Source organism: Stenella coeruleoalba (assembly GCF_951394435.1).
Source record: "Stenella coeruleoalba genome assembly, chromosome: 15".
NCBI lineage: Eukaryota > Metazoa > Chordata > Mammalia > Artiodactyla > Delphinidae > Stenella > Stenella coeruleoalba.
The window spans coordinates 39657801-39684397 of NC_137161.1; the positions used below are offsets into that span (position 1 = coordinate 39657801).

Here is a 26597-nt window from a genome sequence, read left to right on the forward strand (position 1 = left end):
TAAGATCTTTGAGAAGGAAACTTCTGCTCCCCTCACTTCCGGGAGAATGAGCAGAGCAAGCTTGTTCCTGTGGCCTGCTTCGCTCTTCCTGGCCCACTCTCTCCTCCTATATTATCTCATGTGTTCCTCACAAAGCCCCATGCTGTGCGGGGCAGGACAGGTGGTGTTACTGCCATCTTCCAGAGGAGGAAACTGAGGACCACAGTGACTCAATGATGTGCCTATAGTGGCCGATGACCCATCCTAACTCCCGGTGTTGCTCAGCTTTCCTACTAAGCAGTTTCCCAACCAGGATAATACATGCAGAGCTCACTAGGTCAGTTTCAGGCCTAAGAATCAGAGTTAAAGCTGCTAAAAATGGATTTACCATTCATGAAAAATGAGCCACATGCCTCTCTCAGATAACCCCTTGGCAGAAGGCCTTTAAAAGCATGTAATTATTCAGACCTGTGCAATAAATAGCCATTCAGATTGAACAAAATCACCTTCTTATCCACATAGCCAGTAAATACTTAACTAAAACTCCAGAGTGTATAAGTAGTTGCCCAGATTTCTTAGGAAAGACACGGTATCTTTATTTTGACTCATGAGGGCTGGAGAAATAAGCAGGGAGTGGAAGAAAGGTTCTACTCCTTTAGAAGAGCTGGGTCACCCACAGGACCCTACTTGGTGGCGGGATCGAGACTGGAAGGACACACCGTCAAAAGAGACACGGAGGCAGCAACCTTTGGGGATGTTGCCTCTGGTGCTGGTGACACCAAATACAAGGGTTGTTCATCAGGAAACACACTCCTGAAGATGAGGACCCCCAACTCACTGAGACAGAACAGTCCCCAGTCACAGCACCAGACACTAAAGAGAGGCAGCCTGACACAGGCGATGGTTTCCTCCCAGTAAAGACAGATGCGGAATAAAGGTCCCTGATTCTGCAGACTCAACAAACCCAGAGAAACCAAGCAGAGACGAAGATCCCTGTTTAGACTGCCTACAGCCTACATGCTTTCTCCACCTACTCATCCTTCTGAATCACTGGGCTTTTAATATTTAGTTGCTTCATTGTGAGCTCTCCAACTCAAGCTCTAGGAAGATTTTAACAGCTTCCAAGGAAACAGTGAGACAGCAAGGTAGAAACCACCCACAGTAATTTTAGGCAAATAGAAGAACTGAAAACAAGAATATAAGCAATCTAAAAATAAATGAATAAACAGGGTACATCTGAAAGTCTTCTGCAAGATAAATGGTAACCTGAACATAGCAGTCAAGAATTGGTAATATAGTTGTTTTTTTTTTAACATCTTTATTGGAGTATAATTGCTTTACAATGGTGTGTTAGTTTCTGCTGTATAGTTTTGAATGCCATTTACTTCAAGATATACAAGTAACTTTTGGAAAATGTATGCTACATAGCCTTAAGAAAATATTTAACAGGGCCAATGGACTAACAGTGAAACTTTGGTAATATAGAGGCTTAAGAATTTTTAGTAACCAAAATAGCTTCTTGAGAAACCCAAAGTAAATGTTTAGGGACGTTTAATCACTTAAAATACTTCCTAGAGCTTTTAAAAGTAGTTTCCAATGTTCCAGGGGGAAAAGAACACAGAAATCATATTCCAAAATAGGAAAATTCAATGAAAAAGAAATCAAGAGGAAACACATAAAATATAGTAAAAGGGACTTCCCTGACGGTCCGATGCAGGGTGGGTGAGGGTTCGATCCCTGATCAGAGAACTAAGATCCCACATGCTGCACAGCATGGCCACAAACGAAAAGTAACAAGTAAAAAATAAATAAATAAAAATAAAATATAGTAAAAGGATAAAAGATCACATATTTTATTTTTACCAAAAATATATAACTAGAACATATTTGCCTACTAGAAGCAAAGGACTGAGATTTGGCCAAAAACTAAACTCAATTATGTGCTGTAATCAAAAATAAATACAACTAAATTAAAGTTATTCCAAAGGATGAAAAGCAGAAAGATAGGTCCCAGCCAGGCACCTGGTTCCACCTCCCCATTGTAACCAACAACAAAATACCCTCAGTGCCCAAGAGGGAGGTCAATTCAGTGGAAGGAGCAGCAAAAAGTGCCCTAGAGTAAGGTTGTTTGCCAAATCTACACCTGCAAATGTTAAAACTAGGCCCAAAATAGAACTGAAAATGACACATTTCCAGACAGATATGTACAGAATTTTAAGTGATATTTTAAGATGTAAAATGATGTGCTACTGTTTACTTTTCTGTACAACTAAAAGATAGCAGAATATGGAATTAGGGGAGGCTTTGACTCCTTGTGGGTGGATTTAACATTTCACATGCTGATATGGGTGGGATGATTGCACTTTTCACACATCCTAAATATGAGACAGAGTGAAATGGCAAATTGGAGTCACCATCAAGCATTTAAATATCTGACACATTTTAAATTCCTATCTTCTATATTCCTGTTGGTTTTTGTTAGAATGTTCCCTGATCCGGGCTGTCTCCCTGAAACTGCATGCCTTATGTGACATCTTTGGTAATTACAACCTAGTTTTGTTTTGTTTTGTTTTGTTTTAATAATGTTGTTAATGTGTGTGAAAGATTAGAAATTTTTGAGTTTAGGTGTGTGTGACATTACATTGTGAATTAGGGACCTCTGGAGTGAACAGCCTATCAAATGTTGAAATTGGTACTCTTTAAGCTGGCTTGCCTTCAAATTTTTAGCTGCAAAGTCTGTAGATTAACTGTCTTAGCTGAAAAACGCTAGAATAACTACTATAATTTGTTTAGAAACAGATTCTAAAACTACATGGATGTTTAGATTTTTAGCACTAAGATTGAGAGTTGTGTAAAAATTGTTCATAATGTCTGAAGAGTAACATCAAACAATCAGTAGTATCTTCAGGAATTCCCTGGCGGTCCAGTGGTTAGGACACAGCGCTTCCACTGCCAAGACCCGAGTCTGATCCCTGGTCAGGGAACTAAGATCCCACAAGCTGCTTAGCCTGGCCTAAATAAATAAGTAAATAAAATGAAAAAAACAATCAGTAAAACTTCATTATGCAAGATATTTCTATATATGATCTTTGAGTTTCGTTACTGGAAAGAACTATTTAATTTTGCTGTATGTGGAAGGTGCTTGTTTGAATATATTGATTTAACAATGGAAGACGTTCATGCAGCCACCCCTAACTCAAAGTCAATGCAGAATTGCTTGTTCTTCCTTCATATGAATTAAGCTTTAAGTGAAGAATAAACTGAAACTTTAAAGATAAATAAACAAACAACCTAAAGGTGTGGTGCAAATGCAAACAGAAAGAAAAGCAGAAGTTAAGCTTAGTGTATGAATTATTAAACATAAGGAGAGATTCACCTTATAAAAATTATGTGGAGAGTCCATAATGAAGATTGATGCAACTCCTATAGCCTCTGTGCATTAAGTAACACAGCAGAGACATATATGGCTCTTTATTTTTCTATACAAACTGGAAATTAGTAGGACAATGAATTATGGGAGGCTTCAAAAATCATATGGGTCAACTTAACATACTCGATTAAAAACAAAAGTGAGAAAAATAAAAAGTGAGATAGTGATAGAAAACCCTAAAATTCCTCCCAGTCCTTGAAAAATGAAGAAGACAAAAAAATAAGCAAATAAAGACACAGAAGACATTAACAATGTAATTGTTGAGTTTAGTTTAATATTTATATATTGAATGCTGAACTTTAAAACATATTACCAGTAGATGATATCTTTTTAAATATTTATTGAATTTTCATATAAATTTACTATATATTATGCACAAAGAAAACCTCATTGAATTCCAAAAAGTGAAATCTACATAGGTCACGTTCTTGGACCACTGTGAAATAAAGCTAAAAATTAATACCAAAATTAGAAATGAACCCTTTTTAAAAATCACTTGAAACTTTTAAAGCTCTCTCATAAGTAACTCTTGAATCAACAGGGAAATGAAGTTACAGTTACATCATGTTTAGAAACTAACAACTATGAGAACACCATAGGATCCAACTAGTTGTGTACTCAGAGGAAAATGTGTATTCTTACTTTACTAAAGAAGTAAGATCGAAGCTAGTAAACTAACAACCAATGGAGTAAGGAATAAAAGGAAAGCAAAAGTATTACACTATTAAAGATATAAACAGGAACTTATAAATTAGAGAAGAGTAATTTCTATTGGGCTGAGGCACCTAAATTTTAATAAGTCACTAGAGGTGATTCTGATGACCAGCCAGAGTTGACAACCACTAAGCTAACATAACCCTGATCCCAAAATTTGACAAACGAGCATTTAATAAAAGGAAAATTATAAGACAATATTACTTGGGAAAAAAATTATACAAGAAATTGACGTTGCAAATTCAACGGTATAGTCAAATAACATGATACCATGATCAAGTAATTCTATGCAGGGACTATAAGGATAGTGAGTTCAATAAGAAAATTTGTAACCTTGAAAGATCCAAGAAGGAAAACATATGATTATCTTGATAGATGTCACTAAAACATTTATAAAATTCAATATCCATTCCTTATAAAACTTTTAACAGAATAAAAATAAGAGATTCTTGAATGGAATAAAAAATATCTACTTCAAACAATGCGACTTGTACTACACTTTGTGATGAAACTTCTAGTTACTAGAAGCTTTCACTTTGAGTCAGGGAAAAGATGAAGATGTGTTTTTACCACCATTTTAATAACCTTTGGAAGTACTAAGCAATATAATTATTCATTTATATTTTACTCCTTACATCAATAAATATTTATTGAATAACTACCATGTGACAAAATAAGAAATATATGTGCAATAAAAGAAGAGGTGATCTAACCATTATTTGTAGATGATCTGGTTGTTCCTTTCTCTATTTTTTAAACCATGATCTGTGAGTAGTAAAGTGATCCTCAGAAGGGGCTGCTCTTGAGGCCACTGTAGAGATGAGGGGCTGCTGAGCAGGAGAGACAGAGTTTTAGTCCATTGTCTTCCATTTTACATATTAAACTATCAAGAATTTATTAGAGATAATAAACATTTAATAAAGAATTCAATAAAGAGCTACATTCAAAAACCACTAATTTTTAAAATTCAGAAAGTCTATAATCAACAATCAATAAGAGGATATACTGGGGAAAATAATATTATTAGTAAATATGAGGGAAAATAGCACAGACCTAGGGAATAAGCTTATTTTGAAAATGTTGGGTTTTTGGTTTTGGTTTTGGTTTTACATCTTTACTGGAGTATAATTGCTTTACAATGGTGTGTTAGTTTCTGCTTTATAACAAAGTGAATCAGTTATACATATACATATGTCCCCATATCTCTTCCCTCTTGTGTCTCGCTCCCTCCCACCCTCCCTATCCCACCCCTCTAGGTGGTCACAAAGCACCAAGCTGATCTCCCTGTGCTATGAGGCTGCTTCCCACTAGCTATCTATTTTACGTTTGGTAGTGTATATATGTCCATGTCACTCTCTCACTTTGTCAAAGCTTACCCTTCCCCCTCCCCATACCCTCAAGTCCATTCTCTATAGGTCTGTGTCTTTATTCCTGTCTTACCCCTAGGTTCTTCATGACATATTTTTTCTTAAATTCCATATATATGTGTTAGCATATGGTATTTGTCTTTCTCTTTCTGACTTACTTCACTCTGTATGACAGACTCTAGGTCCATCCACCTCATTACAAAATGTTTAGAACCTATTTGAAGAAAACTAAGATTTTTATAAAAGACCTAAAATAATACTTGAAAGAAACAGAGAGAGACACCAATATCCTAGAAGGGAATGGCTCAGTATTACAATTCGATTAAATCTTCCTTAAAATGAATATGTAAATTGAACACAATCCAGTGACATTAATAGACAAGGTGGGTGGTGGGAGGTCTCAACCGAAAGTCTAGAGACAGTTTGGTCCACTCATCTGTATATAAAAAGAACAACATTTCAAATCAACTAGAAGAGGATCAATTATATCACAATTAGTTTTGTGATAACTGGCTGATCATATAAGGAAATAAGCCAGATTCCTATCTCACGCATTGTATCTAGGTAAGTTACACTTAGGTAAATTGCAAATGCATTTGCAATTGCAATGCAAAAACAAAAGCAATCACTGCCAGAAATAACTATATAAATAAAATTGAAACTGAGTGAATGACTAAATGGATGAATGAATGAACAAATGAACAGAATAAAACTACTCAGACAATTCAAATACAGGATGCAGTTGTGTGTGTTCCTTGGTAAAGACCCTCCTAGAAATATCAGACTACATCTCCCTTTATGTGAGCAATGCTTGTGTCTTAGTCCATTTGGGCTGATATAACAAAATACCACAGACCGAGTGGCTTATAAACAACAGAAGTGTATTCCTCACCTTTCTGGAGGCTGAAAGTCCAAGATCAGGGAGCTAGCATGGTCAAGCAGGGCCTCTTCTGTGTTACAGACTTCTCCTTGTATGTGTCCTCACATGGCAGAAGGGGTGGGCTAGCTCTTTGGGCCTCTTTTGTAAGGGCACTAATCCTATTTATGAGGGCTCCATCCTCAAGACCTAATCACCTCCCCAAAACCCCACCTCCAAATGCCATCATTTAGGACATTAGGTTTTCAATATATGAATTTTGGGGGGACACAAACATTCAGACTACAGCAGCCTCTTCTCTAGCTTGTCACTTCTGATCACCTCTCCATTCTACAACCCATAATGACCTCCAGTCTTTCCAGCAAAACTCACGTCACCTGGCAAGATGCTCTCTTACATGGCAGGGATGCATTTTAAATGATGCTCAGGCTCACTCCTTGCAACACAGGCCACTCAGGTCCATGGAAAACAGGCACTCTCCCTGTTAGGAGAGACAGTTTGTTCCCAACCCAACCAGTAGCCACAGCTGTTTGCCCTTCAGATTTCACAAGCCTGATTCAGACAGTAGTCTACTGTGTACTCACACTCCAGGGAACCAGAGAAAGCTCTCCCAGAAACATGGAGGGAAAAGATCCAACAAAATGAAAAATTTAAACTGCTGTACAAAACAAAACAAACAAAAAAACAAAAGCCAACAACAATGTCAACAAAGTTAAAAGTCAAAGAACAAAATTAGAAAAAATTATTCACATATATTTAACAAAATGTTAATATTCTTAACGTGTAAAGACTCTTACAAATCAAAAGGAAAAGAACATCCCAGTTTAAGAAGTGGGCCAAGATTTTGACAAAGTTCAAAACAGGCAAAACTACAGAGTAGGATAGTGTGATGTCCCTCAACCTTTTTTTTCATTATCACTTCCTCTCATGACACTTGAATACCACAGATACACTATATATTTGTTTATGTAGTACATGGATATCTCTGCTTTACACATAAATAGAGTAAGATATTCCCCCTCCAAAAACCAATTTTCACCTCTTTGAAAGCAATATCACCCCTGTTTAGAATGCGTACGTTACCTTTGGGGGAGGTGGATGGTGACCAAAGAGGGCAAAGCTGTTCATATTGTTTTTTTTTAACCTTGATACAGTTATGTGAGTTCACTGTATGAAACTTCATAGAGCTCCATATGTACAATTTGTTTCCCATTTTCTATGTATGTTCTAGTTTAAATGAAAGTTTTACTTTTAAAAGTAGATCCAGTACATAAATGGACAATTAAGGAAAATAAATAAATATAAATGGGCAATGAGCTTGTGGAAAATACTCTGCCCCTTAAATAATCAAAAAATTATTAAGACACAGAGTTACCATTTTCACCTAATTGGCAAAAGACAGAAAATAATATCCCCAAGTTTCAAAGGAGTGAAGAAAAGGGCACCCTTATATACTATTGACAGAGTAAATTGCAGGGCAATTTGAAAATGTATCAACTGCAAGCCATTTAACTCAGCAATTCCATTTTGAGAAATTTTGCTTTGAAAATTTTGAGTAAGTATTCAATGATGTATGATCGAGAATAATAATTGCATTGTATTTGATAATAGAAAAATTGGGGAAATGAGGCACTTCCAGCAAGGAAAGTGATTGAATATACTTGGTAGATCTGTTTAACATACTATTATTTAGCCATACAAAGTTATAATGTAGTTGCTCAGCACCATGATTTAGAGCAAAGGCTCTGGGATGAGGCTGCTGGGATTCAAATCCTAGTCCTTACTTTTAACTAGCTAGGGCCTGAGATAAACTATTATATACACCTTCCTAGTCTTCAATTTTCTCTTCTGTAAAATGGAAAATACATTGTTAATGAACTTATATACGAAACAAAAACAGACTCACAGACATAGAGAACAGACTTGTGGTTGCCAAGGGGGAGGGGAGGTGGGGGAGGGAAGGAGCAGGAGTTTGGGATTAGCAGGTGCAAACTATTATATATAGAATGGATAAACAATAGGGTCTTACTGTATAGCACAGGGAACTATATTCAATAGCCTGTGATAAACCATAATGGAAAAGAATATGAAAAAGAATGTATATATATGTATAACTGAATCATTTTGCTGTACAGCAGAAATTAACACAACATTGTAAATCAACTATACTTCAATAAAAAAAGAAAATACATTGTTAAAAGACTAAAACAAGAGCAGTACATATATTATGAGTCCACTTTTTAAAATATATTTTACATGAATATCTGTATTGATAAAGATGGTTATGTTTTATTGTGTAGTATTTTCTATTTCTTCCACAATGACCTCACATTTTTTGGTTTAATTATTTCCTTAAAAGTCACCAGGAGCCTAAGATGAGGGCACAGTCTTATGAAAATCGTTATAGTACTTCTAAGACAGTATCACTGAATCAGACTGACCAGATTTTTTCAGTGTACTGGAGGGTTTCTGCTGCAGGTTATGTGGATTTTTTACCTTCAACCAGTGGTTTTCAAACTTTAGCTCACATTAGAATCACCTGCAGGGCTTGGAAAAACACAGATTGTTGGGCCCACCTACAGAGTTCCTGATGCAGTCAGTCTGGAATAGGACCCGAGATTTTGCATTTCTAACAAATTCCAAGATGATATTGATGCTGCTGCTCTGGGGACCACACTTTGGGAACCACTGGAAACTATCTAGCATGGCTGACTTTCTTGACCAAATTTTCAAAGATTTTCCAAAATGCAATGGTCTTTCACCTTGTGTGGAATGAATACCACATATACCTGGGGGATGGAGCTTATAAATAAAAACTGGAAAGTAGGTAAGATACACCCAGAAATCAGTGAAGCAATTTGATTTTTGTCTCTGAGTCTATTCTGACACACATTGCTGGTCCAGATTTCCAAATTTAGGAAAGGATAAACTCAGGCAAACTAGAGAGAAGCTTTTGTTTCTGTTTGTTGATGAAAAGAATCAATAAACAGTCTAATAGCAGGAATAGAAAAGAGTTTTATTCCAGCCCAACTGAGGACTATAGCCAGCCTGGGAGACACAAATTCAAGAAGCACTAGAATTGTATCCCTCCAGACTATGAAATGCGGGAGGATTATAAAGGCAAAAACTGCAAGGTTCCAGTTAGTTACATGAGTTTTTTATCAAGAATTATAACTAGAACTGGCAAGAGGTAAGGGTGTTTTTAAGTAAGGATTGATTGAGGTCTGAAATGGTTGCGTAGTTACAAGGGCAGACCGTGAGACCATAAGTTTGCAGCTGGCAGCTCTTAGCTGATATTGTTTTCAGGATGGTTGGTGGTGTCCTTGAGTTTGATAAAGTTCAGAAAATTCAAGTCTCAGTGATGTGGGAACACGTCTGAAACCACATCCACAATAGCTGCCTGGCTCCATTTTAGATGTCTGAACTACAGTTACTCCATTTTTTTTTAATGCATTCTTTTTCTAAATGGTTAAATCAGATGTACAATGCATGTTTGACAGGCCAGAGACAGATTGTTCTAGGTAGCATAAAGTTTGTTAAATCATGTATAAGCCAGAATGATTTCTCTATACCTCAATATGTAGAAATTTCTTCCTTCACTTTCTCCCCTCTTCTCTGCTTTTGGTCAACAAGGAAGTGTAGCTTCTTGGTCTTTCTTTCCCTAAGCACTGGATGGTTAAAAGTGGATGTCTAGTAACAGTACATTATCTAAATCTATGTGCTCTATAAGTGCTGCCAGAGTTTCACCTAGCAACTGTTAGTCAGAAGTTCACTTCTAAGAAAACAAACTCATGGGACGCCAGAAGACTAATTCTGTGCCAATGGAAGATCATTTCTACGTGGAGACTTTTTTCCTTTGAGAAGGAAAGCCTTGTGCTTGAATCATCACATCAGGAAAACCTGATTAGTACGTCTACCTAAAAACTGCCTAGTTGAGAACCTTCTTTCAAATTATAGTTGCAATTTCAAGAAGTAGGCTTGAAATATTTTCATCTTAAAAACGTCAGAAAGAACACACTTAGGAATCAATGAAACTGGATATAATAGGATATTATTTTCCATTCTCAGGTTTCGGATGTGATTTTCACGTTAGTTATATACAAATTTCCTGAAATTGCTATTTCTCAGTTTGAGAACATTGTTCTTAGCCGTTAGACAGTGTGTCTCCCTCTTTCTCTACATGACAAGTTCCCTGCTACTGTTTCATTCAGAGTACTTAGACTCTTCTTGGGTTTCTTTCTCAAACCTTTGTACCTAGATTCCAGGAATGTGCAACCTTGCTGACCTAAATATTGAAGAAGGGGTCAGCCTCAATTTGCAAAATGTGTAACTTAAAACATATTTCAAATAAATATCAGCTTCAAATTCCTATGGAAATCGCAGTTTCTAAGAAATTGCTACCAAGTAGAGATCTTGCTTCCTTTTTTAAAAAAAAGCAATTTTAATTAACAGGATTTTATGCAAATCAATGCTATAAATATGCTTTAAAGCAGTGGATTCAGTTAAATAGGCTATAAAGGTCTCCATCTCAATTAGTATTACCTTCTTAATTTACACAGCAAAACCTTTATTCATAGACAGTGCCAGCTCCTTTCAGACTAAATTGTTGTAAATTCTTATCAATGAGATTTCATTGCATTTCTCTCAAGACTTTTTATTTTCCTTTAAGAATATTTGTAAAGGAAGGTGGACCCTCAGGGGAATAGTTTGGGAGGAGGAAAATGAAAGTGTATCTTGGTTTCTGAAAGCCTTTTGGCAATTTCCTGATACCTGTTATAATTCTGACAAGGTAATTGCCCTTCTCTTGAGAGTGATAGAAATTACAGCACAGCCAAATTTCAACTAGCAGAGATATTTCTGCAAGTGAAGAATTTGGCCCTGTAGGTTCAACAAGGCCAAGCAAACACAACAACTTAACAAGATATGCCAGTGATTTTTACATAAGTATAATACTTGCCAGCAGGGTAACACCTGGGATGATCGAAAAAAGTTGAAACTCACAGACTTCCAGAATACGTAGATCATCTACCACTTCCCTTCACGTAGAAAAACACCATAAGATACATGAAGACTAGAGATTCTTTTTTTTTTTTTTGCGGTACGCGGGCCTCTCGCTGTTGTGGTCTCTCCCTTTGCGGAGCACAGGCTCCGGACGCACCGGCTCAGCGGCCATGGCTCACGGGCCCAGCCGCTCCGCGGCACGTGAGATCCTCTCGGGCACAAACCCGTGTCCCCTGCATCGGCAGGCGGACTCTCAACCACTGCGACACGGGAAGCCCTCCTTTACTAAATTTAGACTAAAAATCCTGTTACATCCAAATATACTAAGGATATAGATTAACTTTCATAGACATCAGTACCTGTGTATATCCTTTAACCACTGGTAATATCAAACAATAATTAGTTTCAAGGCTGCCAAGAACAAAGAGCTTTATTTTGTGTGTTAAGAGTTGTAATTCAGAAAACGCAGATTCGGGTAAAACCGAAAGAGTGGGGGACTTCCCTCGTGGCGCAGTGGTTAAGAATCTGCCTGCCAATGCAGGAGACACGGGTTCGATCCCCGGTCAGGGAATATACCACATGCCGTGGAGCAACAAAGCCCGTGCACCACAACTACTGAGTCTGCGCTCTAGAGCCCACAAGCCACAACCACTGAGCCGGCGCGGCCCAATAACCGAGGCCCATGTACCCTAGAGCCAACGCTCCACAACAAGAGAAGCCACCGCAATGAGAAGCCTGCGCTCCACAACAAAGAGTAGCCCCAGCTCGCCGCAACTAGAGAAGCTTGCAGCAATGAAGACCCAACGCAGCCAAAAAAAAAAAAACAACCCAGAAGAGTGTTCCGAGGAAGGGAAAGAGTTATCTCTCTAGAGTCACACATGCTGAATCTGAACCTTGACTCTAGACTTACTAATTGCATGACCTTGGGCAAGTGAACTAAACTCTCAGGCTTTGGTGTACTTATCTATAAAAGGAGATAACAGCAGTACCAACTTCAAAAATTTGTATGACAATTAATTGAGATAAAGCTTGAAATGTTTCAGCAGGGTAGGTTGTCACGTTGTTAAGTAGGTGGTCTGCACTTATTAGCTCTATCTCCTTTGGGTAAGTGGCATCACTTCTGCATCTATTTCTTCACTGATAAGGACCAGGATGCCTATTTTATAGAGAGTGTGGAGGTGTAATGATTAAATAACCATATACATAAGTGGACCCTCATTATAAGTTGCTTCATTCCCCCTCCTTCATCTATCTTTGTTTCCAGAGGTGGGTTTTTTTGTACTTGAACATTCGTTACTTTTTTTTTTTTTTTTTTTTGGCTGTATTGGGTCTTCGTTTCTGTGCGAGGGCTTTCTCTAGTTGTGGCAAGCAGGGGCCACTCTTCATCGCGGTGCACGGGCCTCTCACTCTCGCAGCCTCTCTTGCTGCGGAGCACAGGCTCCAGACGCACAGGCTCAGTAGTTGTGGCTCACGGGCCTAGTTGCTCTGCAGCATGTGGAATCTTCCCAGACCAGGGCTCGAACCCGTGTCCCCTGCATTAGCAGGCAAATTCTCAACCACTGTGCCACCAGGGAAGCCCCAGAGTTGGGTTTTTAAAGTGAGAGAATCAAGCATGAATTAGCTCTGTACAGTAGTACAGTAGATAATAGTATTATATCAATGATAATAGTACTGGCGTTACATAAGAGAATGCCCTGTTTTTAGGAAATACAGAGTGAAATATTTAAGAAAAGAGGGGGCATTATGATCGTAATTTATTAAATAGTTCAGCAAAAAATTTCATATAATTGTATATATTATATATAATTATATACACACGTGTGTGCGTATATATATATATATACACACACATAGAGAGAGAGAGAATGATATTTAATGAAATGTACTAAAATGATAACATATGGGGAATCTGGATGAAAAGTGTTTGGGGATTCTTGGTACTATTCTTGCAACTTTTTAGTAGGTCAAAAATTACATCAAAACAAAATGTTAAAGAAAAAAAAGAAGGGTGAAACATGACTCTATTGAGTATGTGGTCAGAGGGGAGGTAGAGGTCATCATTTGGTCCACTTAAAAATTCTTCTCTTATCAAGATGATTTGTGAGAGGAAAGCTCATCATAATTACATATCCACGCCTCAAGGTTTTTGTTTGCATCGGATTCTAATTATCTATTAACGTTTTAACCTGCCAAGAGATGGCAAGTGGTTTGCTAAAAATAAAGGCCTGGGAAGTTGGGCAGATAAAAATTGTTTCTGCTGTTTTACTGAACTTCATCAGGATGGGTGGTCTCTTGACCCAGCACTGGTGGCCTCTGCTCAGCGTGACAGTGTGTTCTAGACCCATTTCAGACAACCCATCTGGCTTCAAGACTTTTCTCTGAATGTTTCACAGGAAAACAAAGGGACTCAAGAGGCTTAGTAGCTTTGTAACCCCTACCAGACTGTACGCAAGCGGAATAAGCAGAAAAACAGGGTATTCTAAGTGCTTTTGGGTGAAGAGCTGAAAAGGTGGACTCCTTTAGGCAGAAGGGTTGATGCTGATTTTAATGCAGGAATCACCAGTTCAAGCAAAGTGGCTCAGAAGTGGACTGAGAGCCATAGCACAGTAGGAACAGCCAGATGAAATGGCTGGCATGTTGCCACAATAAATGACCACCTACTCCTAGGTCACATCTAAGCAACTATCAACAAACAGGATATTCTGGATGAAAAGAGACTACTGTTACAGTTTGGAAATTAGTCTTCACATGTGCTACACAGGAAGAATAGGTGGTTGTGAAACAGGCTTGTTAATAATACCTACACCCTTTACTATTAATCAGTGTCAATATGAAGGCCGATCTCAGTAAAAAATCAGCTGAAATGTAGAGTTCATAAACATAATATTGCTACTTTTTCCTGAGTCTGATTTTTATTGATTTGACTGATGGTGGCATACCCTGTGCTTGGCACGTGAAAATACTGCTGAGAGATCTGGCAAGAGGATACACCCAGCTTGTATTTATTCTTTTATTCACAAAGCAGATTTTCAGTATCCACTGGATAAATAAACCTTCAGGATAAGAACAAGTGTCAACATATGCACAACACTGAAATTCGGAGATCCATTCTCACCAGCCTATATGTGACTTTCAGAGACTAAAGAAAAAACAAAAGTCACAGAGAAATAAAGATTATTGTGGATATATTTGTACCTTCAGTTAGAACTATAGCTCTGCTTTCTTGAGATTTAAAAAAAAGGCCCACAGTTATATGTCAGCAACAAAATGTTGAATATGATTTCTAGAAGTCCTCAAGTACTCAGACCACCAAGGGCAAACTTGACAGGACTCAGGCATCTCCATTCAATCAGAGTATGGCTTGAATGTTGGTGGAAACAAGCTAGTTAAGTTTCTAGTGACAGTTTTGTTTCCCCAAGGTCCTTCTACATTTTCATTTCTTTTTTCTTCAGTTTTAATATTTTTTATTGAAGTATAGTTGATTTACAATGTTGTGTTAATTTCTGCTGTACAACAAAGTGATTCAATTATACATATTTTTTCAGTTTTGACATTTTTTATTGAAGTATAGTTGATTTACAATGTTGTGTTAATTCCTACATTTTTATTTCTTGAATTTGAGGAACAGGAGGCAGAAAGCAGCAGTCCATTAATATGAAAGAGACATATTATCTATTCTTCCTTAAAAACCCCACCCCATCCCAGACCAGCCCAGTCTAACGTTGCAAGGCATGGCTTCTTAGAGTAGAAAATATCCAGCCATCCTGGGAATCTCTCATATCTGTTGATGAAATCTGAGCTATGAACACTAAACAGAGAAACTCCATGATCATGGGGTTTGGGAGTGGGAACTATTATTTTCTACAAATTGAAGGTAAGCCCCTAGATGCAAAACAACTGACAACTCGTAACCCAGCTGTGAGACATCCATTTGTAGAAACTGATATATTTGAAAATTACTTTACTAACCACCTGACCACTGGAAATCCAGAAGAAGGCTGGTTTCTGGAGACCTAATCTGGTCACCTGCTTTCCCCCACCTTCTCCCTCTCTTTAAGTCAAGATAATGAAAGAGACCTCGTAGAGGGGGATTCCTCAGACTGTTCTTAGACACACCCATGTCTAATTAGTTGGTTGGCTGTTTAATCATTTACAAGACATCCTGTATTATCCTAAGGACTTTTAGTGATGTAACTGTCATAGACAAGGCCTTGGAATGGCAGATTTGGGGAAGATGTAGGTGGAGGAAGACATCACGCAGATTCATCGTGAACGTCGACTCATGCACTTCTGGGTGACTGGGCCAGGACACAGTTGTCCCCTGACATCTGAGCAGGAAAGGCTCATGGGGAAAGTTACCAAGTTAACAAAGTTTGGGCACCCTCCATCCTTGCTGGAGACCTTCTTCAGGTATCGGTGTTTCCAAGCTGGTGCTCACTGCCTGGTCGCCTTGTTGCCCTGGCATCGCATGACTTCTTGACCTTTTTCCCTGTGCCATCCCCTCCTCTAGCCTCAGTCTTGGCCTCCTTCTCCATCAAAAGACAGAATGCAACTCAGCAAGCACCTACTACATGTCAGTACTGCAATAGGAGTTGCAAGCACCTACTACGTGTCAGTACTGCAATAGGAGTGCCCGTATCTGCACACCCAGTATCTGCACTCCAAGGGCTCTTTCTGTAATAAAGAAGATGGCCCCATGAACATCCCCAATGAAACTTACTAAGTGCTATAATCATTATGTGATGAGGCTTATGCGACCTCAGAGGAGAAAATGACCGAGTTTGCCTGGGGAAGCTGAGACTGCATCTGAGAAAAGAGGCCATGTTAGGTGGATCTCGAAGAGTGACTAGGAGCTGCCAGAAGACCATTCTAGGTGGAGGAAAGACCACTTCCAAGGTCAAAGATGCCTAAAACAGCACCTCTCCCAGTCTCTCCAGAAATTGCCGGAAGGGGCAGCCAGAGGCCACCCAGCTGTTTAGTGGAAGAGCTGGGGTCAGAACCAGTTCTCCTCACGGCCAGGCCGGTGGACTTTTCATTACCTGTTCTTGGAGGTGTTCCCTTTGGAATGCAGTCTCTGCTGGGTAAAAACAAATCTGGCAAAAGATTATGTGCCCACGTTTTATCTTTAAATTTCAGTTTCTCTTTTCACACTATAGTGTATCTTGGATAATAAAGTTTTAAATTACAATTTAAATTTCTAACTATTCCCCACCCCCAAATCTTGAATACAATTGACTCTGCTAGAATGTTTGTTTTACTATGTTTTCTGACAGTTTGGAGCATAAATGAATTCTGATTTGATAAAAAGACCACCAGCCAGCAGCGTGAGAAGAGGGGAAGGGCAAAGATGGGCTATCTCATGTTCTCTTTTATGTTAAATGCAAAATAAAACTTCAACTCACCATACAATGCCTTCTAAAGTTCAACTCCTCACCATTTGAGCTCAATAAGCAAGCTAATTTACCAATTGAAATAAAATTCTGATATCCCGCTTTGTAGTAATATATGTTAATCTTTAGATTAATAGAAGCTTGTTTATAATAGTCCTGAATATGCCAACAACATTCCTCTAACTTAAATCTGAGTTAAATCTGCATATGGATGGATACAAATTCCTGTCCACCTATACATTTTTTCTATTCTCTTAAGTGTATCATCTAGACCAATAAAAATATAATGCAAGACACGTGGAATTTAAAATTTTCTAGTAGCCACATTTTAAAAAGTTTTAAAAAATCAGGTAAACAATGTCATAATACATTTTATGTGATCCAATATATCCCAAGTATTGTCATTTAACCATGTAATCAATAAGTGAAATATTAATGAACTATACTGTATTATTTTTATTGTTTTTGTTCTCTCTTCAAAAAATGATGGGTATTTTACCCTTACAGTACATGTCAATTCAGACACCAAATTTTCACTGGTTAAAGTGAAATAAGTGGGAAATAATCCTACCAAAACAGTAAAGTTGTGTTTATTGGAAAAAAATCACTAAAATTAAATAAAATTCAAAACTCAGTTCCTCTATTGCACTAACTATATGTAGTTGGTGCCTACCATATTGGACAGTATAGATCTAGAAGTTAGAGTGATGGCAAACAAGACTATGGGAAGCATTAGTATTTACTCTCAGTAAGGCATGAGGGATTATTTATAAGAAGGGGTCAGAGAGTAAGCATTTAAAGGTAGTAGAGTCTTAAAAATATGAACTTTGGAGTTAGACTTGAGTATCTCTGTTGCTCTTTATCTGTGACCTCTTCCCACTTCAGTTTTCTTATCTGTAAAGTAATAATACCTGCATTATTGGGCCCTTAAAATTAAATGAGATAACCTAAATAGTGGGCTTTGCAATCCAGCACATTCCAAAGGTTCAATAAATTATAGCTCAATGCACGTATGGAAGTCATGAGCTCTGTTTGCATTTGAGTGTCGGGAACCCTCTGAGGGAGTTAGAATTTAATTACTTATTCGTGGGATGTAAGGTGGAAAGAAAGAGGAACTGTGGCATTTTTTATAAATGTTATTGCATTATAAATTATATATATAGAAAAGTGCACCAATCGTAAGTATAAAATGGATTTTCACAAAACAAACATACCCACATAACCAGCACCCAGATCTAGAAACAAAACAGAGCATCTCAAAGTTCTCTCCATGCTCTCAACAAAAGAAACCACTTTCCTGACTTCTAACACTACAGGTTAGTTTTGTCTGTTCGTAAATTTCATATAAATGGATTCATACAGTATGAGTGTATACATGTCTGACTTTTTTCTCTCGACCACGTGTTTGTGAGATTTTCCATGCTGTTGTGTGGGACATTAGTTTGTTTTTTCTCACTGATGTGTTGAATTCTACTGTATATGTATTGATCCGTTCTACAGTGTGTGGTTATTTGGGTTGTTTCTAGATTCGGCCTATGGCAAATAGACCTGCTATGTGCACTCCTGTATGTGTCTTTTGGTAATGGGTAAGCACTGGAATTTGAGTTTTCAATCTTGGACTTGTTGAGAACAGGAGACTCACCCATCCTATCATTTCATGAGCAGGAACCTTGGATAAACATAAAGAGTTGGAGGACCTTGTAGCTGAGTTCCTGAATGTAGAAGCTGCTATGGTCTTTGGAATGGGATTTGCAACAAACTCAATGAATATCCCTGCACTCGTTGGAAAGGTGAGAATTTGTTAACGTAATTGTCTTCTGCTGTGTTATTCCTAAGACATAACTCTGAGCAGGTCCTTTGTTAGACTTATGACTGAGAAGTTTCTTTTCTTAGGCTTGGATCTTCAGCTTTTTGAATACATGTACTGTTACCGACCAGGATGCCTGGCCTCCTTAATTGATAGAAATTGATAAGAGGCCAGACAAGAGATTCAGGCAAGGCTTTATTGGGGCCCCTGCTGCAGCAGCGGGGGAGCTCGCCCCCAAGGAGGGGGGCGAGCTAGTTCCTCATATGGGGTGAGGGTAGGGGCAGGTCCCAGGGTAAGGCCAGAGGGGTGGCTTAGGAGGTTTGCCCACCGCTTTGGTGGTGTTGTGTGCAAGAGGCATATGCGGTACCCTGCTTTTGCTTCCGGCTCTTCAGAAGTGGCAGTTGGGTTTTTTGGTCTTTTTGAATCTTGTCCATAATTTGCCCCAACTGCACAAGCACACAGTTAATTTTAGTCCCATATAGTTTCTTTGTATTTTGTTGCACAAGGAGATGAAGAGGTTTGTCCAGGTACAAGCATTGCAGCAAAGGGTCCCAGGTCCCAGGTCCCAACCTGTCTAAGTACCAGCTGAGTCCAGCAAATCTCTTCATCATGATATCTGGTTATAGAATTGCAGCCCTAGATGGGAGTCAAGCTTCCTCTTCAGTGACAGTTTTACAAAATCAATTAAATTTTTAGGCCCCCGAGTCACCATGTTCAGCATAACAAATGCTTATTAAGCATTTATTTTAACAAAACGTTTTTCTTCTGTTATTTGTCCCTTTATTCATTCAATAAGTCACTTATTGAGAATCTACTGTGTTCTCATATGAGGCAAGTTACAGAGTATACAGAGACGAACAAGACCTTTGCCCTGTAAATTCATGTAGTTTCTAATGGGGGTAATAACACACCAAGTAACAGAATAAATACCACAGAAAAGGGGTGCCCGTAAATGGGGAAGGACAAAAGAGTTGTCCCCTAACTCTTCTCGAGAAAGGCTGAGATGCTTGTGCAAAGTAGGTGACATGAGAACAGAATCTGTTACTTATCTGTTTAGATGAGTAAGTTATTTTCTTAAGACAAGGAAGAGTGAGCAGCCTGTGTGAAGCACTGAGGTTTGGAAGAATTAGAACATAGGAGAGTGGACGAAGAAGAGACCAGAGGTGAAGGCAGTTACCAAACTGTAAAGAGCCTTATAGCATAAATCATGCTAGAGTGTTGGGAATTCTCCTGGAGAAAAATGAAGAGTTGGTTTGTTCATTTTAAGTAAGCAAATGCCATAATCAGATTTATGTTTTTAAAAATCTGACTCATGACAACTAATATAATGCAGTGTATGATCTTTGATTGGATTCTGCATTGAAAAAAATAGGAAAGGAAACATCTGTAAAAGGCATCAAGACATTTTTAGGACAGTTGGAAAAATTTGGATTTGAACTGTGTATTAGATGATAGCATTGTATTAATGTTTAATTTCAAAGGTGTGATAATTGCATTGTGATCATGTAGGAGCATGTCCTTTTTCCTAGTAGACACGTGCTAAAGAATTTCAGGGTGAGGTATCATGAGGTTTACAAGTAACTCTCAAATGTCCACCAAAAAAAATTATAAATACACACACAATGTCTGGGGTATGGAGATGTGAGAATTTTGCTGGCTTTGCCTCAAAAACTTAAAAGTGTATCATGTGTGAGATTTCTAAAATATAAGGGAGAACTCTAAGATTCTGGGTGGCCATAAAATAAAGGTCTTTATTTTTAATTTTTTTGCATGTCTCTGCATTTTGAGTCTACTTGAGCAATTTCATAATTTAGAAATCTTTAAATTAATAAAGAAAAATAATTTTACAAACAGTAACTTATATAAGCAGTAAATTAGAGTGACCTTCTCTCCTTGCCTCAGGCTGAATTGCCATCCATACTTTTCCAGATGCAAAGTTTTTAACTGTAAAGCAGTGATGCCTCTGTCTACATGGATGTTAACATAGTAGGGAATGAGAATCAGAAAACAAGAGCTTGAAATGTTTTGCAGAAATTATCCCTGCCTACCAGCAAGAGTGCCCCGAAACCATTCCAAATAATCCAGCATGGGACTGAAAAGCCTCAGCAAATCCACAACCCACCCAAAATCATGTTAGTTTTCCTGCCAACCATCAATCCTTTAGACTCTACCCGGTGCTTAACCAAGATCTTGGATGACCTCCTCTGCTGAAAACTATATGCAAATGTTTCAAAAAGGTGTTAACCCTTAACAGATCCCCAACTCCATCAGCAAATTGCTCTAGAGGATTTTATCCACGAAGACACCAGTTTAAACTCTTGGACTTTTAAAATTAAAGAGGGTTTTGGAGAATCTGTGTTATAGATCTTAAAGTGAGTTCCTGTTCCCACATGTTGTTTTCCCTTCATTTTATTTATTGGCCTATGTTTCATGTGCTTGTTTTCTACCAGGGATGCCTCATTTTAAGCGATGAGTTAAACCATGCATCTCTTGTGCTTGGGGCCCGACTCTCGGGTGCAACCATAAGGATCTTCAAACACAACAGTGAGTATCAGTGCTTTTATCCAATAGATACCTCTTGCTTCTAGACAAAAGTAAAGATTATTGATGGGGCTTAGTCCTTGCTCTTCGACCTGGGAGCTTAGCTAATGAAACACAGTCATGTTTATACTCACTACTGGCTTGTTAACCTCTGGTGACCTGGAACAAATGGTTGAACTGCATTAAACACCCAGATTGCTAAGTGTAACCCAAACACATTAGTGTCTCTGTCATTAGTGATCTTCCAGCGCGGCCTCTGAAGCCATGACTGAGCTCTTAGACTGCACGTAATTATCAGAAGTGTGATAATGCCTCCTCTTTTGTAACTCTGCCTTGAGAAAGTTTAAAGAATTAAGTTTATTTTTAATTTATTTTTTCATTGAAGCACAGTTGATTTACAATGTTGTGACAATTTCTGCTGTACAGCAAAGTAACTCATTTATATATGCATTCTTTTTTATATTCTTTTCCATTATGGTTTATCTCGGGATGTTGAATGTAGTTCTCTGTGCTGTACAGTAGGACCTTGTTGTTTATCCATTCTATACATAATAGTTTACATCTACTAACCCCAAACTCCCAGTCCACCCCTCCCCCACTCCTCCTCCCCCTTGGAGGGCCACAAGTCTGTTCTCTATGTCTGTGAGTCTGTCTCTGTTTTGTAGATATGTTCATCTGTGTCATATTTTAGATTTCACATATAAATGATATTGTATGGTATTTCTCTTTCTCTGTTTGACTTACTTCACTTAGTATGATAATCTCTAGTTGCATCCATATTGCTACAAATGGTATTATTTCATTCTTTTTTATGGCTGAGTTGTATTCCATTGTGTATATGCACCATATCTTCTTTTTTTTTTAACGCTTTTATTGGAGTATAATTGCTTTACAATGGTGGGTTAGTTTCTGCTTTATAACAAAGTGAATCAGTTATACATATACATATATCCCCATATCTCTTCCCTCTTGCATCTCCCACACTCCCACCTGTCAAGCTGGTCACAAAGCATGGAGGTGATCTCCCTGTGCTATGCGACTGCTTCCCACTAGCTATCTATTTTACATCTGGTACTGTTTATATGTCCATATATACACTACCACTCTCTCACTTGGTCCCAGCTTACCCTTCCCCCTCTCAGTGTCCTCAAGTCCATTCTCTAGTAGGTCTGCATCTTTATTCCCGTCTTGCCCCTAGGTTCTTCATGACTTTTTTTTTTTTTTTTAGATTCCATATATATGTGTTAACACACAGTATTAGTTTTTCTCTTTCTGACTTACTTCATTCTGTAGGACAGACTCTAGGTCCATCCACCACACTACAAATAACTCAATTTTGTTTCTTTTTATGGCTGAGTAATATTCCATTGTATATATGTGCCACATCTTTTTTATCCATTCAACTGTTAATGGACACTTAGGTTGCTTCCATGTCCTGGCTACTGTAAATAGAGCTGCAATGATCTTTGTGGAACATGACTCTTTTTGAATTATGGTTTTCTCAGGGTATATGCCCAGTAGTGGGATTGCTGGGTCGTATGGTAGTTCTATTTTTAGTTTTTTAAGGAACCTCCATAGTGTTCTCCATAGTGGCTGTATCAATTTACATTCCTACCAACAGTGTATGAGGGTTCCCTTTTCTCCACAGCCCTCTCCAGCATTTATTGTTTGTAGATTTTTTGGTGATGGCTATTCTGACCAGCGTGAGATGATATCGCATTGTAGTTTTGAATTGCATTTCTCTAATGAGTAATGATGTTGAACATTCTTTCATGTGTTTGTTGGAAATCTGTATATCTTCTTAGGAGAAATGTATATTGAGGTCTTCTCCCCATTTTTGGATTGGGTTGTTTGTTTTTTTGATATTGAGCTGCATGAGCTGCTTGTAAATTTTGGAGATCAATCCTTTATCAGTTGCTTCATTTGCAAATATTTTCTCCCATTCTGAAGGTTGTCTTTTCGTCTTGTTTATGGTTTCCATTGCTGTGCAAAAGCTTTTAAGTTTCATTAGGTCCCATTTGTTTCTTTTTGTTTTTATTTCCCTTTCTCTAGGAGGTGGGTCAAAAAGGATCTTGCTGTGATTTATGCCATAGAGTGTTCTGCCTATGTTTTCCTCTAAGAGTTTGATAGTGTCTGTCCTTACATTTAGGTCTCTAAACCACTCTAAGTTTATTTTTGGGTATGGTGTTAAGGAGTGTTCTAATTTCATTCTTATACATGTAGCTGTCCAGTTTTCCCAGCACCACTTATTGAAGAGGCTGTCTTTTCTCCACTGTATATTCTTACCTCCTTTATCAAAGATAAGGTGACCACGTGTGCGTGGGTTTATCTCTGGGCTTTGTATCCTGTTCCATTGATCTATCTTTCTGTTTTTGTGCCAGTACCATACTGTTTGATTACTGTAGCTTTGTAGTATAGTCTGAAGTCAGGGAGGCTGATTCCTCCAGCTCCATTTTTCTTTCTCAAGATTGCATTGGCTATTCAGGGTCTTTTGTATTTCCATATAAATTGTGAAATTTTTTGTTCTCGTTCTGTGAAAACTGCCAGTGGTAGTTTGATAGGGATTGCATTGAATCTGTAGATTGCTTTGGGTAGTAGAGTCATTTTCACAATGTTGACTCTTCCAATCCAAGAACATGGTATATCTCTCCATCTATTTGTATCATCTTTAATTTCTTTCATCAATGTCTTATAATTTTCTGCATACAAGTCTTTCATCTCCTTAGGTAGGTTTATTCCTAGGTATTTTATTCTCTATGTTGCAATGGTAAATGGGAGTGCTTTCTTAATTTCACTTTCAGATTCTTCATCATTAGTGTATAGGAATGCAAGAGATTTCTGTGCATTAATTTTGTATCCTGCTACTTTACCAAATTCATTGATTAGTTCTAGTAGTTTTCTGGTGGCATCTTTAGGATTCTCTATGTATAGTATCATGTCATCTGCAAACAGTGACAGCTTTACTTCTTCTTTTCTGGTTTGTATTCCTTTTATTTCTTTTTCTTCTCTGATTGCTGTGGTTAAAACTTCCAAAACTATGTAGAATAATAGTAGTGAGAGTGGACAACCTTGTCTTGTTCCGGATCTTAATGGAAAAGGTTTCAGTTTTTCACCATTGAGGACGATGTTCGCTGTGGGCTTGTCATATATGGCCTTTATTATGTTGAGGAAAGTTCCCTCTATGCCTACTTTCTGGAGAGTTTTTATCATAAATGGGTGTTGAATTTTGTCAAACGCGTTCTCTGCATCTATTGAGATGATCATATGGTTTTCTCCTTCAATTTGTTAATATGGTGTATCACATTGATTGATTTGTGTATATCAAAGAATCCTTGCATTCCTGGGATAAACCTCACTTGGTCATGGTGTATGATCTTTTTAATGTGCTGTTGGATTCTGTTTGCTAGTATTTTGTTGAGGATTTTTGCGTCTATGTTCATCAGTGATATTGGTCTGTAGTTTTCTTTGTTTGTGACATCTTTGTCTGGTTTTGGTATCAAGGTGATGGTGGCCTCGTAGAATGAGTTTGGGAGTGTTCCTCCCTCTGCTATATTTTGAAAGAGTTTGAGAAGAATAGGTGTCAGCTCTTCTCTAAATGTTTGATAGAATTCGCCTGTGAAGTCATCTGGTCCTGGGCTTTTGTTTGTTGGAAGGTTTTTAGTCACAGTTTCAATTTCAGTGCTTGTGATTGGTCTGTTCATATTTTCTATTTCTTCCTGGTTCAGTCTTGGAAGGTTAAACCTTTATAAGAATTGTCCAGTTCTTCCAGGCTGTCCATTTTATTGGCATATAGTTGCTTGTAGTAATCTCTCATGATCCTTTGTATTTCTGCAGTGTCAGTTGTTACTTCCCCTTTTTCATTTCTAATTCTATTGACTTGAGTCTTCTCCCTTTTTTTTCTTGATGAGTGTGGTAATGGGTTATCAATTTTGTTTATCTTCTCAAAGAACCAGCTTTTAGTTTTATTGATCTTTGCTATTGTTTCCTTCATTTCTTTTTTATTTATTTCTGATCTGATCTTTATGATTTCTTTCCTTCTCCTAACTTTGGGGTTTTTTTGTTCTTCTTTCTCTAATTCCTTTAGGTGTAAGGTTAGGTTGTTTATTTGAGATGTTTCTTGTTTCTTAAGGTAGGATTGTATTGCTATAATCTTACCTCTTAGAACTGCTTTACTGCATCCCATAGGTTTTGAGTTGTTGTGTTTTCATTGTCATTTGTTTCCAGGTATTTTTTGATTTCCTCTTTGATTTCTTCAGTCATCTCTTGGCTATTAAGTAGTGTATTGTTTAGCCTCCATGTGTTTGTATTTTTTACATATTTTTTTCCTGTCATTGATATCTAGTCTCATAGCATTGTGGTCAGAAAAGATACTTGATACAATTTCAATTTTCTTAAATTTACTAAGGCTTGACTTGTGACCCAAGATATGATCTATCCTGGAGAATGTTCCATGAGCACTTGAGAAGAAAGTGTATTCTGTTGTTTTTGGATGGAATGTCCTATAAATATCAATTAAGTCCACCTTGTTTAATGTATCATTTAAAGCTTGTGTTTCCTTATTTACTTTCACTTTGGATGATCTGTCCATTGGTGAAAGTGGGGTGTTAAAGTCCCCTACTATGATTGTGTTACTGTCAATTTCCCCTTTTATGGCTGTTAGCATTTGCCTTATGTATTGAGGTGCTCCTATGTTGGGTGCATAAATATTTACAATTGTTATATCTTCTTCTTGGATTGATCCCTTGATCACTATGTAGTGTCCTTCTTTGTCTCTTGTAATAGTCTTTATTTTAAAGTCTATTTTGTCTGATATGAGAATTGCTACTCCAGCTTTCTTTTGGTTTCGATTTGCATGTAATATCTTTTTCCATCCCCTCACTTTCAGTCTGTATGTGTCTCTAGGTCTGAAGTGGCTTTCTTGTAGACATAATATATATGGGTGTTGTTTTTTATCCACTCAGCCAGTCTATGTCTTTTGGTTGGAGCATTTAATCCATTTACATTTAAGGTAATTATCGATATGTATGTTCCTATTACCATTTTCTTAATTGTTTTGGGTTTCTTATTGTAGGTCTTTTCCTTCTCTTTTGTTTCCTGCCTAGAGAAGTTCCTTTAGCATTTGTTGTAAAGCTGGTTTGGTGATGCTGAGTTATCTTAGCATTTGCTTGTCTGTAAAGGTTTTAATTTCTCCATCAAATCTGAATGAGATCCTTGCTGGATAGAGTAATCTTGGTTGTAGTTTTCTCCCTTTCATCACTTTAAATATGTCCTGCCACTCCCTTCTGGCTTGCAGAGTTTCTGCTGAAAGATCAGCTCTTAACTTTATGGGGATTCCCTTGTATGTTATTTGTTGTTTTTCCCTTGTTGCTTTTAATATTTTTTCTTTGTATTTAATTTTTGATAGTTTGATTAACATGTGTCTTGGCATGTTTCTCCTTGAATTTATCCTATATGGGACTCTCTGTGCTTCCTGGACTTGATTAACTATTTC

General features: G+C 37.7%; 1 protein-coding gene across 1 annotated transcript in view; it reads left to right on the top strand.

Moving 5' to 3' along the window:
* The window catches only part of SPTLC3 (serine palmitoyltransferase long chain base subunit 3), a gene marked incomplete at its 5' end in the record, with an annotated part of 125026 nt that overhangs the window by 29905 nt on the left and 68524 nt on the right, over nt 1-26597 (top strand). Inside the window, 2 exons of the mRNA XM_079945537.1 lie at nt 18424-18548; nt 21016-21109. Of these exons, the coding sequence (XP_079801663.1) occupies nt 18424-18548; nt 21016-21109 (219 nt within the window). The remainder of the gene's footprint in view (nt 1-18423; nt 18549-21015; nt 21110-26597) is intronic.